The following is a 16286-nucleotide window of genomic DNA, read 5'->3' on the forward strand; positions in this document are numbered from 1 at the left end:
ATGTTCAGTCATAAATTTGGAATTTCATTTGGTACCCACAAATCAGAGGTGCTGGTGTAGTGACTCAAAAACTGTATTCAGCATAAAGAAAGTACAGACAGAAACACAGGGGAATAGATTTTAAATATTTAATAAAAAAAAAAATTAGCAGAGGACATTAAAACAACATTAAACAAAAAATAATTTTGAAAAACTGAAATGTTTTGCTTGCAGTTTCCTTTGGCACCTGTGTGAAGAAAAAAGAGAGAATTTAATTGCATTGATATAATATCTTTTATTAAAGACATAAAAGAATTATGTTAAACTGTTAGAGATACTGTTGTGCCTAGTTCATGTTCAGCTGGTGTGTGTGCATGATTAATAATCCCATAGCAACTTGCCTGAACTAGTGTTGATGTGCTCCTGGGTAAAATAGGTGTGGCTCTCTCAATCTCAGTGTGTTTTTCCTCTCTCTTTGTTCTGCTCACTCTCTTTCCCTCCCTTATTTTCTAAATTCTGTCGCACAACTCTACATTTACTGCATGCTTTCAGGTAATGTATTGCAGCTCAGCAGTCTTTAAAGACTGAGCCTCTCCAGTATCCATGATGAGTCAGGGGTTTTTTAGTAACTCAATCTGTTACACAACCAAACGCCAACATTAACAACATAGATCAAGCATTCTTAATGACGTATCACAAAATCCAGGTAACTCGGTCAATCTCCACCCACATGGGATAAATAGAGTACCCATCAATCTGGAAAGATCTGAATGAACTCTAAAAATATAAGGTGTGCAAAACAGGTTCAGAAAACAGGGCTCAACAACATCAATAATGAATATTCTGGCTGTCAACTTTCATTTAAAAAAAAGATCAATTATCATTTTTAGCAATTAATTTTTATACACTCTAAAAAAGTCGGGTTATTTTTTCTACCCAAGTCCTGGGTTGAACCTTTTGGGTCATTTTTTTGGGGTTATTTTTCCAGTGTTTGGGTAGTTTTTGTGTTACCCAGATCCTGGGTCAGACAGAACAACCCAGGGGTTGAGTTATTTATCGCGAGCTTTTTGCGACCTCTTTAGGAGAGAGCAGTGCAGCTCCGTCAAATTGGTGCTTTTCTTCGGTAAAACACAGGTTTGTGTACATTTTATTTTATGTTAAAATTCGTTATTGTTCTGTATATCGTTTTTTTATGCAAAGCAAAAATAAAAGGGGCGCAATGTAAATCACCTAAACGAGTGGCACATTGGTCTTTTTGCATGATGGGAACGCCTGATACAGAATATAAATATTTAGTTAAATAACAAATAAATATTTGTTAAACAAGCTTAAATGCAGGCAATACGTATTAAAAACGATATAAAATAAGCTATACTATAAAATATGATAAAATAAAGGCATTATCATGCAAACCAGTGGTTGTGTGGAGTATTTCAAAAAAAGGATTCAAGTTAATACATAAACATATATTAAAATAGAAAAGTTATTTTATATTGCAATAATATTTCACAATGTTCCTGTTTTTACTATATTTTTGATAAAATAAATGCAGCCTTGGTGAGACTTTTAAGAACATTAAAAAATATTAATCAACCCCAAACTTTTAAACAGTAGCATATGTTAGCCAACTAGATAACATTATCATGCCATTCTTATTGTTGAGCCTAGTAAAAGCAACTTGGTTTTAGATTAAATTGGTTGCAAGATCTCTTCAACAGGTAATACCAGATTCAGCATGATACTGCCTGACAAAAAAGGTCTTAGTTTTAAGCTGGATTTAATAACATATAATCCAGAATGATGAAAAGTCAGAAAGATTTTTCAGTAATTGTAGCTGCTGCTAAATGCTGACAGAGGCCTGTATTTTTCTATTACCTTCACTCATTGGGTATGTCAATGACCAGCTCTGCCTCGTCACCCTCTCCTCTCTCCTCCTCTCCTTGGTCACTATCTCCCTCGCTGTCTCCCTCTTCCTCGGCTGCATCCTCACTCAGCATCTGCTGTGGGACCCAGCTGAACGGCCCACTCGCAGCCCCAGCTGCACCACCGCCTGCAGGGTAACTAGACGTGAGTGGGCCAACCACCTGAATAAGAGGGAGAAGCAGAGAAATGTTTGTTACTAGACTGCATATCAGAAACAGGTAACTAAAATGCATGGAGAAATATCTTACTGTAACTCCAAGATTATTAAAAGACAATGACAAACAGTGTAACAATAATGGCCACATGAATCTAGGCCATTGTGTTTCCAGCGTCAACCTCTCTGTCCCTCTCTCACCTTCCCTGAACCGTCTTTCCTCTGTTTGGCCAGTTTTGTTTTTCTCTCTTTCTTCACACGCTCAGCAGAGGGAGCCAAATACTCAGGAGGAAAGGGTAACTGCTCATCCACAATCACACACACACAATGCACCAAAGAATAACGGTCATTCCCACACACACACACACACACACACACACACACACACACACACACACCCAGAGTGCCCAGAGAGATGTGTGTGAAGTCCACATAAACCAGGTGAGGTGATAAAAGACAAAAAGAGAGAAAAAAAAAATGAATAAAATGACAAATTAACAGCTGACAAAAACAGAATGTAAAACAGTAGCTGAGTTTCCATCCACCTATTTTTATGTGAAATTTGAGATATTGCATAAAAAGATGCTGGATGGAAAAGCCAAGATGATCATAAATTAGGGCTATCATTTTAGCATTGTTATCGCGATGTGTGCATCTGCAACAGTCACAGTGCAGGATGTGCGAAAGGGATCGTAGTTGATCCGTATGGACCAGGCGCCACGGTTCGAAACGGATTTGATTCTTTGGATTAGTTGCAAAGTTTAACCATCATAAAGCGAAAGTTTATCATTTACACTTGTTTTAGTTCCTGTCAGTTTAAACATTCAAGCGATTTTAAACCATATGAGCGCAAGAAGACAAGAAAGAGAACTCAATTTGGACCTCACGTGCTGTTTTCTGAGCTCGCGCACACAGAGCTGTGCCGACAGCTCGCGAACACAGAATTTCGTTCTCATCCGCGTCTATTTGTGCTTGAACGGATACATACACGCAAAATTATGTCAAAATGCCCATTTCGGCAAGTATCCTCGTAAACACGGTCTCTTATGGCTTACGTGAAAGTAAAAAACAGATGCGTATCATTATATTGGATCCGTGCATTCGGTCTTAAAGTGACAGCAGCCTTATAAATACCTGCTGCTGTCTGTGTCATTAAAGTTCATCCAACAACAAAATACAAAGAGAAAATCACTTTTGTAGCTTTAACAAAGATTAATTATATTTAATTTATGCAGTGAAGACTATGCAGTGTTAATTTACATTTGATTATTCAATTTCTGTACCTGAATACTGTTAGACTTACCTAAAAAAACATAAAGCACTATTTATTTAATTTGTATCTTTGCTCTATTGTATTTATCTATGCTTGTAATTTGTTTATCTTTTATGCAGATTCACTCCCCTAAAAAATTATGCCAAACATTCTAGAATGATTATATAAATATATATATACATATATATATATATATATATATATATATATATATATATATATATATATATCACAGAAAAACAAAATATCACAATGTCAGTTTTTTCCAATATTTTGCAGCCCTAGCATAAATTCTAAAACTTATGTGCTCAATTGAGGCGTATCATTTTTTATCCTATAAGAAGTGATACGCATAAATTATAATGGAAAAGCATTTACCGAATAAATCCCTTGATGTGGGAAAACTCATGTGACTTTGGCGTGAGGATGTGATTAGATAATTGGACTAACCGGCAGACAAATTTAATTGCACACTATCTCAAATGATGTTTTGGTCATTCTGAAATGCCTGAGTCAAAGTCTGTTATCAAAATGGTTAGGTATAATTACCTCCCAGAACTGTCTGCAAGGCATCTGAATACAAGATAACATGACAGCATTTAATCTGTTTTATCTGTGCCCTCTGAGGCGCAAGTAAATTACGATGTACAAAAAAAGAGTCACAGTGGGTTCCCTGATTTCAGCAACTGTCGTTTTTATTACAGATATTTTGCACCAATTTCCCAGGAAGTGACGATTTTGTTCTCTTTGACAAATGGGATGGAAACGGTACTTTATTCGCAATTGTTTTGATATCCCACTTTTGTGCAATAGTTAGAAAATCGCAAACCTTTGATGGAAACATAGCTAATGTGAGTAACTGAAAAGCATGAGTGCAGTATGTATGAGACCTGTGGAGTGATTATGGAGGTGTGATGTACTCACTGTGTTGAGGTACTGTGCTGGAGCAGATGACTGGAGAGGAACCGCACCAGAACGGGACAGGAGTGAGAGATGAGGAGATGAGGCCGACGGGACGGGAGGAACTCCAGGACTTCTCCTCCTGAAAAAAAAAAAAAAAAAAAAAAAGATTAAAAACACAGAGCTACTGTATAAAGATTAAAAAAATATGCAATAGCAGTGACACGCATAACATGTTAGCTTGATAAAAGGAATAGCACAACAACAACAAAAAATCTGAAAAGTTGCCATACTTGTCTCAAATGTAATTTAATAACACCCCAAACATTTAAAACAAATGAGTTATTTCAGGCGAGTATGTGTATTTAATTTACATTTTTTTATTTAGTAGAATTATCTTTTTTCAAAATATATTTATTCAAAGCTATTCAAAAGCAAATTATCTGTCATTGCTTATGAGTTACTATAGATGTGCATATACATTCATGTGTTTTTACAAATCCTTACCAATTGGATGGTTATTTCTTATAAGTAGCATGTAACTGGCACATTTTAAAACCCTTGTTTTGTTTTAAAACCCTTGTAGTGTTTGCACAACAAATGCAATGTGCTCATGCAATTTTGATTATTGCAAAATTCAAAAGGCATACATCCATAAAATGTCAACAATCCATAAAGGGTATCTATTTATAGTTTTGGGGTCGGTAAGATATTTAAAATGTTTCTTATGCTCATCAAGGCTGCATTTTTTTGACCAAAAATACAGTGAAACTGTAATATGGTGAAATATTATTACAATTTAAAATGGTATTTTAAAATGTGAATTAATCCTGTGATGGCAAAGCTGAATTTTCAGCATGATTACTCCAGTCTTCAATGTCACATGATCCTTCAGAAATCATTCTAATATGACAATTTGGTGCTCAAGAAACATTTTTTTATTATTATCAATGTTGAAAACGGTTTGCTACTTAAAGTGTTTTTTTTAGCTGAATCCTTGTTGAATAAAAACATGAATTTCTTAAAAAAAAAAAATCTTGCTGAGCCTAAACTTGAACGGTAGTGTATACATTTTATTTAGGGGCAAAAATGAAAGTGTTACACTTTACCAGTTATTTTTCTAATGTTTTACATTAGTCAAATCCAAACATAAATCCACTTGCTGTAGACTCACTTTTTCCCTGCATCCCTGTCTCTCTCTCTGGCTCCCTCTCCATCGCTGTCTGAGGAAACTGTCGCATCAGAGTCTGAAAACAAAAACACTCTCAGCACACAGAATCCCTGAGGTTTCCTCGAGGTAATCAGATAAGCATTTTAGCATTCTATGATACTTATCTGATAAGCATCAGATAAGACCTACCAGAAGACTCTTCATCCACTCTTTCATACTGCAACAGCCTGTCCAACAGAAAACTGATACAAACAAAAGCGTTCAGTTCTGTGTATGAATCAGTGGGTCAAATAAATGTGAAGCATTTGATAACTTTGATAAGAAGACTACGGGTTTTACCTTTTGTCTCTAGAAACTTTTAATAGTTTCCTCTGAGCTCTTCTCAACTCCTCCTGAAAACACTCTTGCTCCTGAACAGAGAAATAAAGACAAGGGATTAACAAGCATTTTGAAATGACAAATAAAAAACGAACACTGAAGAAAAAGATACTCACATATACTAGAAACTTTAATTTGCGTTTGAGATTTTTGTATTTTCTCTTGTAATCCACCTCTACTTCAGCTTGTCCGTTCATTTTTGATACTTTAATGGAGATATGCCCTCGTTTTCAGATGATTTTGCTACTTTATATTGATTCGAAACCGAAACTGTCCATATGTTAATGTCTTTGTTTGTCCAAAAGGATTTAATAGACTCAAAAAGATTTAAAGAAACTACTACTGCTCTGTTAGCCACGCTAGCGCTACATAACAAACAAGATAAAGAATTAACAAATTATGCATTTGTCGAGTCTAACAAACAAGTATTGACGAAGACAGTGACTATGTAATAATCTAATATGCCAAACAAAATTACAGAACATTTAACAATGACAATAAGGACCAATCTCTCGCAAGTCAGATACAGCGCTTGACTGCGACGTGCTCTTTGTTTACTTCCGCTGTCAACGTACTACGTACAGGAAACGGGTAATGCAGGCAAATCTCATTAAATCTCACTGAAAAAAATGCTATGATTCGCCATATAGTATGAGTATCAATGTCCTTTCTCGACTATACTTTATTAGAGCACACCCCTAACAGTACAATAATAATATAATATAATATAATATAATATAATATAATATAATATAATATAATATAATATAGGACAAATAATAAAATTTACATTAACAAAATAAATGCATTCAAATTAAATTCATGCATCAGCGTGAATGTAACTAATTTTGTTGGTGTCCACTAGAGGGCCTCATTACGCATCCAAAAATGATTCAAAATAAGTTGTAATATAATAATGTAAAATAAAATGGTAAAATGCGATATTAAAAATGGTAAATGCAGTATATCAAGGGGTAACTGTCATTACATTTTTTTTTTCCTTTCCCAATAATATTGATTTTATTGAAGAACACACAATTATTTTATTACTTTTAAAAAAATATATAATTCTGAAATAAATTAATAATGTAAAAAATTAAAATGTAATTACATTTAACTGTTTTAAGCTATTGACACTCCTAGTTTCTGTTAGCCCAGTAAAAATGTATGACAACAAACAGCATCATTGCAGTAGAAGATGAGGAAATCTCTTGGTCTCAAAAGAATCTGAGAGCCACTGTCCAATAACATGATGTTCTAAAAACCCTGTGTAATTTGACCATTTTGAAGTGTCTTATGTTGACTGTGCATTTAAAATGATTGCACTCCTCTTTTACTGAGTCTGCTTCTTCGTCTCAGCAGTCACACTCAGGACAGATCCATGAATAATACATTGCCTTGGTTGAGCAGTGCTCACACACACACACACACACACAGAGAGAGAGAGAGAGAGAGAGAGAGAGAGAGAGAGAGAGATGACGTAAACCACAAAGGATTTTTTTCTTGTCATTCAGCTCTGCCCTCAACTATTTCACAGAAATATTTGAAAAATCTTTGTCAGACAGACTGCTCTTTATGAAACATAATCTTCCTCTGTTTGCACATACAACACAGGCACACACTCACATTTGTCTGCTGTTATATATCATTTGTGCATACACACACACAGACAAAATCTATGTGTCAGACCCCTTATAGCGTGAAACATAAGCCCCCCAATATCCATTCTCTCTGTCTTGCTGCCTGTAATAGTCTGCCTCTGTTCTCTGACGTTGGCTCTTGTTGCAGACAGAAATAGAAAATCTCTTCCCTCACTTCCATAAATTGCTCATGCAGTGCAGCGAGACAGCTGTGGACCCCACAATACCTCCCTCTGCTTTTCTTCTCATTGTTGATATTCTATAATGTGAAGTTAAATTATGTCTCAAGCCATTAAAGATATTATACTGTACTTATTTTTAACTTAAATCGTTCAGTGCAGACTTAAGTTGGTCGTGTGCTGGTAACATCCAGTCTCTGACCAAACAGTCTGTCACCCTCCTTTGATATATTACCCTCGTATTGCCTTTGTCCTTCCCCCTCTCTCTCCCTTCTCTCTTTAAACTCTATACACACCTATCACTCAGCTTGATTTAACCCCTCTCTCTCTCACATATGAGATCCCAGAGTTCTGTCTGCTTTGTTCTGACAAGGAAAACTGGAATGCACACAAATCACATGAAGGACACAAACAACAACTTTAACAACTCCCTCCTTTGCGCCCAAAAGGTAAGAATAAAATGTCACCTTCATATGTCATAGCAAGGTGAAATACACAGAGTAAATTGTTTTTATTTCTGGAATGTTCTAAGTGGGACGACAGCTTAAATGCGTTATTTGGACTTTCTGAGAAGAATAAATCTGTTGTATGGATTACATTTATGGTTATAAACTGTATCAGTTAGTGTATTTACCGAGTGAGCTTGTTACATTTTGTGTTTGTGTTTCAGGAGAAGCTTATTAAGGCGATTAAAAAAATTAAACATGAAATTGATGAATGTTATGAAGCTGAGAAAGACGCCTTTGTGGACGCACTGGAGGTTGAGGTACCGATTAATTACTTTTGTAATACTTGTATTGTGTGTGACTGAATGTGTATTAATAGTCTTTCCTTAAGACTGGCTTACATGGAAAGACAACTCACAAAATATATATGAGGAAAGTCATTATTCAATTTATATTTGTACAGAACTTTTCATAATTCATATCGTTTCAAAGTAGCTTTACAGAAAATGCATGTCAACATTACAAGTGATCTGTTATCAGAGGTGACTCTGTGCAAGTTATGTAATTTCAGGAATTTACATATACAAATCATGCAGGTAACAATCTATTAATTTAAACAATGTAAAAATTTACAATGAAAACAATGAGCTCATTGAAGTATTGAATACATTATCATAAAAATAAACTCTGGCAATATGATCACCCCTTCCAATAATAGAAGCTATATATATAAAGACCTGTTTACAATGTAAAAATGATAAATATGTGTAAAATATTATACATTATTTACTTTCTATTAATATGACACATTTTTAACCCACTATGAACTATTAATGTTAGATGTATAAACCTGAGGGAAAACATAACTCTGGCTGTCATGTGATTAATTTCATGATTTCTGACGAGTCTTTGAAACCACTTTATTTATGTATTCCTTTTTTGTACATTTTTTCTCTTAAATTTTCTGCAGACCCCCAGCATCTTTTCTGGTATTAAATTTGAGCACTAACTTCATTAGTAAGCTAATATCAGCCTGCTCATTTCTCCAGAGTTATTAGTCTTTTAAGTTATTAGTGTCTTTTCCGCTGTGTTTCTCATTATGTCATTAATGTCTCTCCTTTCCTCTCTCTCACAGACCAGATTTGAAGAGATAGAGCATGAAATCCGAGCAGAGTTCCAAAACCTCCATCGATTCTTAGATGAGGAGGAGGAGACGGACCTGGAACGACTGAAGAAGGAAAGGGACAGACGAATAAAGATCTTAAAAGACAGAGAGAAAAAGATTGCCATGCAGGGTAGAGATCTAGAGAGAGCCATCGAGACACTGAATTGCAAACTGCGAGAAGATGACAGTCCCAAACTTCTGAAGGTGGATTTCCATTTTAAATTGTATGAACTGACAGCCTAAGCAGTGAAAGCCTTTATCTTTAAGCTTTAAGTAGTTTGGTCGGTGTGACCTGCGCAGGCAAGGAAATGATTCCTTATCCTCTATGGATTGCCTAATTTAAAGTTTATTTTATTTAACTGTTATTGCATCATCTTCTTTTACCACATCATATATTTACTCTAAAATTACTTTCATAGTTCGTTCATGCAGTGCAATAGACACCCACAGAACATACTAGATGCCATTTGACACAGTTCAGATCAAGTGCCTAAACAATCACATGATTGAAGGAGTGAGGAATCTGAAGTGCTGACTGCTGTATTCAGGCAGTGAAACATGACTTTGAATCTGAAGGTTCATACTCTAAGCACTATATTTTTATCCATTTAGGAAATCAAAGAGCTTCTGAAAAGGTAAGTGTTTTTTCTATGTCTATTCTTTCTCTCTTGGTCTCTAATTCACATATTATCATAATCGTTGTAACTTTTCTCATTATTGCAAACTGATCATCATCTACCTCCTTTCTTGTTTATCTCTCATTATTTTTCTTCTATTAGATGTGAGGTGAATTTCATTCGCCCTGCCCCAATAGACACCGAAATCCTCTCTGGTCAGTTTGTGGGACCCATTCAGTACCGGATCTGGAAACACATGAAAACATCCCTCTACCCAAGTATTGAGACTAAATATTAAATAATATTACATTATTATATTACATATTAAATAACAATCTCAAATATTTTAATTTCCTTTACTTTAGAGCTAAACATCTCACTATAGTGGTGGGGATTTTGATTCATACCAGTAACTTGAATCTTTTTAATCCATTCACTAAAATGATTAGTTCAGTGACCATTTCTGCAGGCTACATCGCCAGTAGGTGGCGACAGATGAGTTTTTGTGTTATGATTGATATTGATATCATTTATTCAGGTGATTCATTAAAACATTGGCTGTGTATGAAATCGCATACTCTCTGAGTAGGTACTTATTTTGAATACATAATTAGTTTGTGATCGCTAAAAATGTGAGTTCTGTAAAATATGAATGCGTGTAGTCTAAACTTAAGCCGCAAATACTACAATCGCCATGTTGTCATGTGACCTACCAGCGTCAGTTGCGTCGCTTTACTGCCATTCACAGATCCTCTCTTGTGGCCTCATGGGATAGTAAAGTGTGCAACGTATGTACACTTCGGAATCTCATCGGAAGTAGTAGGGTACTTTTTTCCTACCCTTTTATAAGAATGGTGAATTCGAACATCCTACTCTTGTCACATACTGTTTTTAGCCAGCTGTATAGTAGGGAAGCATGCGAGGGTTCATTGAAGTCTTGTTCAGACTCAAATCATTGATTTGTTCAGTAGGTTCATCTAGTGAAATCCTCCTTCAGAATGCTCGAAAGCTATTTCATGCATATAAGATTATTTTAATCTCCGTTTATTGTCCCTTGTCGTGCCTCATTCTCAGTTTGTCTTTTTTACTCATTGAATGCATATAGGCCTATGGGAAAAGAATCATGAACATGAAGCCAATCCGTTCACAAAACCTTCTCCCAATCTTACTGCTGTACATGGCTTTTATACATGTTCAGAGGGTGGTGTAGCAACTGTCCAATGAGAATATACTTTCATGATATAGGAATGTGGTACATATAGAAAAACAAGTCTAAATATGGTCAACTTCCAGTCAAGTAACCATTCTTCCCAGAGCAGATTTATGGCCCTCTTTCCTAGCCTTGGCTGCTTTCCAAGTAACACACACATATACATAGCGTACATTAAAAACATATGTGTGATGAAACAATAACAACTCTTCTCCGTTCTACTTTTGCAGCCTTAAAGACCAGGAGAGAGAAAACAGGGAGAAACAGGGAAAGAAAAGTCTTGCTGATAAGATTATCTTACAATGCAATAGTCAGTCTTTGAAAATACAACCCGAATTTTTTAAATTTGAATAAAATGAAAACTAAAGGACTTTCAAATCACATGAGCCAGTATTTTATTCACAACAGAATATAGATAATATAATAAATGTTTAAACGGAGAAATTTTACAATTTTATGCACAAAATGAGCTCATTTCAAATTTGATGCCTGCTACAGTTCTCAAAATAGCTGGGACGAGGGCATGTTTACCATGGTGTAGCATCTTCTCTTCTTTTAAAAAAAAAATTGAAGACGTCTGGGCATCGAGGTTATGAGTTTCTGGAGTTTTGGTGTTGAAATTTGGTCCCATTCTTGCCTTATATAGTTTTCCACCTGCTGAAGAGTTCGTTGTCGTCTTTGACGTATTTTTCTCTATAGGTGAAAGATCTGGACTGCAGGAAGGCCAATTCAGCACCCGGACTCTTCTACGACGAAGCCATGCTGTTGTAATAGCTGCAGCATGTGGTTTTGCATTGTCCTGCTGAAATATACAAGGCATTCCCTAAAATAGACGTTGTCTGGAAGGGAGCATATGTTGCTTTAAAACCTTTATATACCTTTCAGCATTCATAGTGCCTTCCAAAATATGCAAGCTGCCCATACCGTATGCACCTATGTACCCTCATACCATCAGAGATGCTGGCTTTTGAACTGAACGCTGATAACACGCTGGAAGGTCTCCCTCCTCTTTAGCCTGGAGGACACAGCGTCCGTGATTTCCAACAAGAATATCAAATTTGGACTCGTCTGACCATTGAACACTTTTCCACTTTGAAACAGTCCATTTTAAATGAGCCTTGGCCCACAGGACACAACGGCGCTTCTGGACCATGTTCACATAAGGCTTCCTGTTTGCATGATAGAGTTTTAGTTGGCATCTGCAGATGGCACGACGGATTGTGTTTACCGACAGTGGTTTCTGGAAGTATTCCTGGGCCCATTAGTAATGTCATTGACACAATCATGCCGATGAGTGATGCAGTGTCGTCTGAGGGCCCAAAGACCACGGGCATCCAATAAAGGTCTCCGGCCTTGTCCCTTACGCACAGAGATTTCTCCAGTTTCTCTGAATCTTTTGATGATGTTATGCACTGTAGATGATAAGATTTGCAAAGCCTTTGCAATTTGACGTTGAGGAACATTGTTTTCCACAATCTTTTTACGCACTCTTTCACAGATTGGAGAGCCTCTGCCCATATTTACTTCTGAGAGACTCTGTCTCTCTAAGACATCCCTTTTATAGCTAATCATGTTACAGACCTGATATCAATTAACTTAATTAGTTGCTAGATGTTCACCCAGCTAAATCTTTTCAAAATTTCTTGCTTTTTCAGCAATTTATTGCCCCCGTGCCAACTTTTTTGAGACCTGTAGCAGGCATCAAATTTGAAATGAGCTCATTTAGTGGATAAAAGTGTAAAACATTTAAACATTTGTTATGTTATCTATGTTCAATTGTTAATTAAATATTGGCTCATGTGATTTGTAAGTCTTTTAGTTTTCATTTTATTCAAATTTAAAATTCGGGTTGTAGTAAAGCACTCACATGCTTCAAAAAGAAGAGACAAAAAGTATAAGTCCGTTCATGGAAATGGACATGAACGATTCTTTCAAAACATTGAATCACTCATGAACAAAACATCACCACTTTAGGCTAATAGATGTAATGTTTGTTACATTACAAACATTTATTGTACTACATATCACTGATTACTATTACTGAAGTTTGTACTTTACCTCATTTTTATACACAGACATATCCACGTTGACTTTTGACCCTGAAACGGCACATCCCCTCTTGACCTTATCTGCTGAGAGGACATCAGTTACTTTCAATGAGGACAATGTGCTGCCTAAGGAGAACCCAGATGAGAGGAACCCGAAGCGTTTCCACTACTACTACTGCGTGATGGGCTCAGAGGGCTTCACTCATGGCCGTCATTACTGGGAGGTGGAGGTGAAGGGCAAGTCCGCCTGGCGAGTGGGTGTGGCCAGAGCGGATGTGCATCGTGGGGAGATGGACTCTTCCTCCACATTAAATGGACTGTGGACGCTGTCCCTGAGAAATGGCTCGATCATGGCCTGCACCCACCCAAAGCCCACACAGGTGCTCTCATACGCCCTCCCCATCCGCATCGGCATCTTCCTGGACTGTGATAATGAGGAGGTGTCTTTCTACAACGCTGTCACCATGACACCACTCTTCTCCTTCTACATGGGGACTGTTCTAGTGCCGCTCTATCCATTCTACAACCCATGTGACGATGATGATGGAAAGAACTGCGCTCCTCTTTCCATCTTCCATCCATCACTCTGAGGGATTGACATAGGAAATAGATGTTTGGTTTTCCCACCTACTGCTGACACAGTTTGAAATACTGAAGCAGCTTGTATACCTATAAAGCTATAGAGCAGTTTTTGCTGTGTAGTTGTGTTTGGATTAACTGTTTAAGTAACAATAAATAGTGTCTGTATCTGAAATCGCCCCCCCATACACCCTCATTCACTATTCCCTACATTACTCTACTAATATAGTCCACTTAGTGAATGAAAATGAGTGAATTTGGACTCTGAATGCAATAATCTTCTGGCAAGACACAAGAATTAATTTGGCGCGATGCTCACAGTGCATGAATATTCTGTTGCAGCTAGCCACTGAGTGTACCTCGGTTGTACACTTGTTATTGAGGTGCATTATGGGATTGAATGATTGCACTTGTTAATTCTGTCATTATTTACTTGTTCCAAAACGGTATGCAAATATGGTTTGGCATCATGATGTTGATTATGAGACTCTCGAAAACCAATAAACTTTGATTTTATTGACGTCCAGCCTGCATCATAGGCACTTTATTTGGTTTGAGAGCCACAAACATATGGACAACATTTATAGGGCTTTTTTTTTTTTTTTAGCTTGACAAGCTGTTGTCACAATGAACTACTATATCAATGTATTACAACTATACAAGCATCTAATCTCAGAAGCTAACCAGGGTTTGACTTGGTTAGAACTTAGTACTTGAATTGGAGACTTCCTGGGAATATCCAATTATCTTTGGGTGGCTCAGTGGGAAGCACTGTTTTCTCACAGTAATAGAGTCCCGGGTTCAAGTCCCAGCTGAACCAGGAGGCCTTTCTGTGTGGCGTTTGCATGATCTTCTTGTCTTGCTGTGGCTTTCCTCTGTGTAACCTGGGTTTCCCTCAAAGACATACAGTAGGCCTCATAGGAGACAGTAAAATGCACATTTTGCATGGCACCTAACTTTTTCTGAAGCAGTTTATTTTTGCTACAGAAGAAGCGATATTGCAATTTACAGGGCATTGAAGGTACTATAACTTGTGCATTTTGCCTTTACTCACCCAAACATGTCAACAAGACTACTTGGTTGGTAGCAGGTAGTTGCTGAATCGCAGGTGTTTTATATACTAGATAAGGACATGGCTGCAGTAGGTGATGAGGCCAATGATGTCCAGTGCAAGTAGGCTTTGATTTTACTCAACATTATTTTAATAATTTGTGATGTTGAAGAGCATTTTTTTGAAGGATATTGGTTTACTTATGGCCTTTTTGAGCACTTGAACTTAACTGAGACTTGAGTGTTTGTAGACGTTCAAGAGGCTGTTGTGTCTTTGATTTATTGCAGTATTGAGGTGTTTTATTTTAATTTTAGAAAATAAACATGTGATTTCCCTCCTCACAAATCAGCTGTTTCTTGTTTTTCACTGGCATCTCTCTTAGGTGTTGTGGACTAGTGCATCTTTGAGCTTAAATTCAGTACGAATAAAAAACTTAAGTGCCGAGTCTTTTACTCAAGTTGTACTGGAATTGGTGACTTTTAACTTGTAATTGAGTCATTTTCGCTGTAAGGTATATCTAGTTTTTCTCAAGTATGGTTGGAATGGCCAGGGTGTTTCCCTACCTTTGGCCCAGGATGCTGAGTATACTCCAGTATCCCTATGACCCTACATAGGACAATCGGTTTGAAGAAGTTTGGAATTTCATTAGGGTGAATAATGACAGAATTTTTTATTTTTATGTGATGTTGATTTATTTGTATACACTTTATTAATAAAATATGTGTAATTTATCATGCAAACTGCATGCAACTCATTATTTGTGCATGCATTAATGAATGTTCTGGCACAATAAAATGGAAAGCAATGAAAAAATAATAAAAAAGGAATTATATTTCTGTGCCTGCTGACAGACTATAACCTATATATACAGAATAAGACTATAGTAACCTGTTTACCATTACCTGTCTATAAATAAGACACGTCTGTTGCATTCAGCCATGCCCAGGAACTACTTTGGAAACTATGTGCTGTTGGAGGGGCAGAAAAGAAAAAAGAAGAGGGAGGGCCCCACTGCACCCTGCCACCAACAGGCCAAGGGAGAAGGGAAGAGAAAGCTAGAGGGACAGTTGATTGACTTTGAATGTGGTTGACTACAAGGGCAGAAAGCACTATCTGTTTTTTTTTTGGAAATGTCTCGCAGTCACAGGAGCGCCATGTCAGGCCTGACAGCCGCAAGACCTGCCGAATGTGGTGAGTGCGTGTTAAAAATCATGAATGGTGAGAGAACATTGTGCTTAGTATGTTTTTCGTCCTCAAACCAAACTTGGGTCTTCAGCCGACAAAGTTTAAATCGGGTCTGGCTAGCGTGTTTTCCATAATGTAGGCGATCTTTAGCGGCTGTTCGAACACATTCGAGCACATGACCGTTTTCACTACGAAAGCAATCCGGTCAAAAGCGTTTTCGTCTACCTCTGGAAGTGGTCTAAAGTGGACAAAACATTTTACACCCCGTTTACACCTGTATTTAGCATCGTCCACTTGTGATTCGATCGACCAAAACACATCTTAATACCAGGTTGTGCTGTGTGCAGGGCTTTATAACTGCTGTATCACAGATGTGAGGAGGAAAAAT

At 36.9% G+C, this 16286-nt stretch overlaps 2 protein-coding genes across 3 annotated transcripts; one reads left to right on the top strand and one right to left on the bottom strand.

Annotated features, from left to right (window-relative positions):
* Positions 1–114: 114 nt before the first annotated feature.
* On the bottom strand, positions 115–6366 carry ino80e (INO80 complex subunit E). Of its 2 annotated transcripts, XM_051865031.1 has the most exons (8): positions 5895–6366; positions 5740–5810; positions 5590–5642; positions 5404–5476; positions 4254–4371; positions 2258–2356; positions 1855–2063; positions 115–226 (listed from the first exon to the last, which is right to left on the bottom strand). In XM_051865031.1, exons 1-7 carry the CDS (start codon positions 5973–5975, stop codon positions 1857–1859), a joined length of 702 nt encoding a protein of 233 aa, XP_051720991.1. In that variant the 5' UTR covers positions 5976–6366; the 3' UTR covers positions 115–226; positions 1855–1856. The 2 variants fall into 2 exon arrangements, with proteins under 2 accessions (XP_051720991.1, XP_051720992.1); XM_051865032.1 differs by lacking the exon at positions 2258–2356.
* A 1513-nt stretch (positions 6367–7879) lies between these two features.
* Positions 7880–15545, top strand: si:ch73-54f23.4 (zinc-binding protein A33). The gene is made up of 6 exons (XM_051865040.1): positions 7880–8046; positions 8268–8363; positions 9179–9412; positions 9821–9843; positions 9988–10103; positions 13111–15545. Exons 1-6 carry the CDS (start codon positions 7933–7935, stop codon positions 13671–13673), a joined length of 1146 nt encoding a protein of 381 aa, XP_051721000.1. The 5' UTR covers positions 7880–7932; the 3' UTR covers positions 13674–15545.
* Positions 15546–16286: the final 741 nt, after the last annotated feature.

This window comes from Ctenopharyngodon idella, chromosome 16 (genome assembly GCF_019924925.1).
Source record: "Ctenopharyngodon idella isolate HZGC_01 chromosome 16, HZGC01, whole genome shotgun sequence".
NCBI lineage: Eukaryota > Metazoa > Chordata > Actinopteri > Cypriniformes > Xenocyprididae > Ctenopharyngodon > Ctenopharyngodon idella.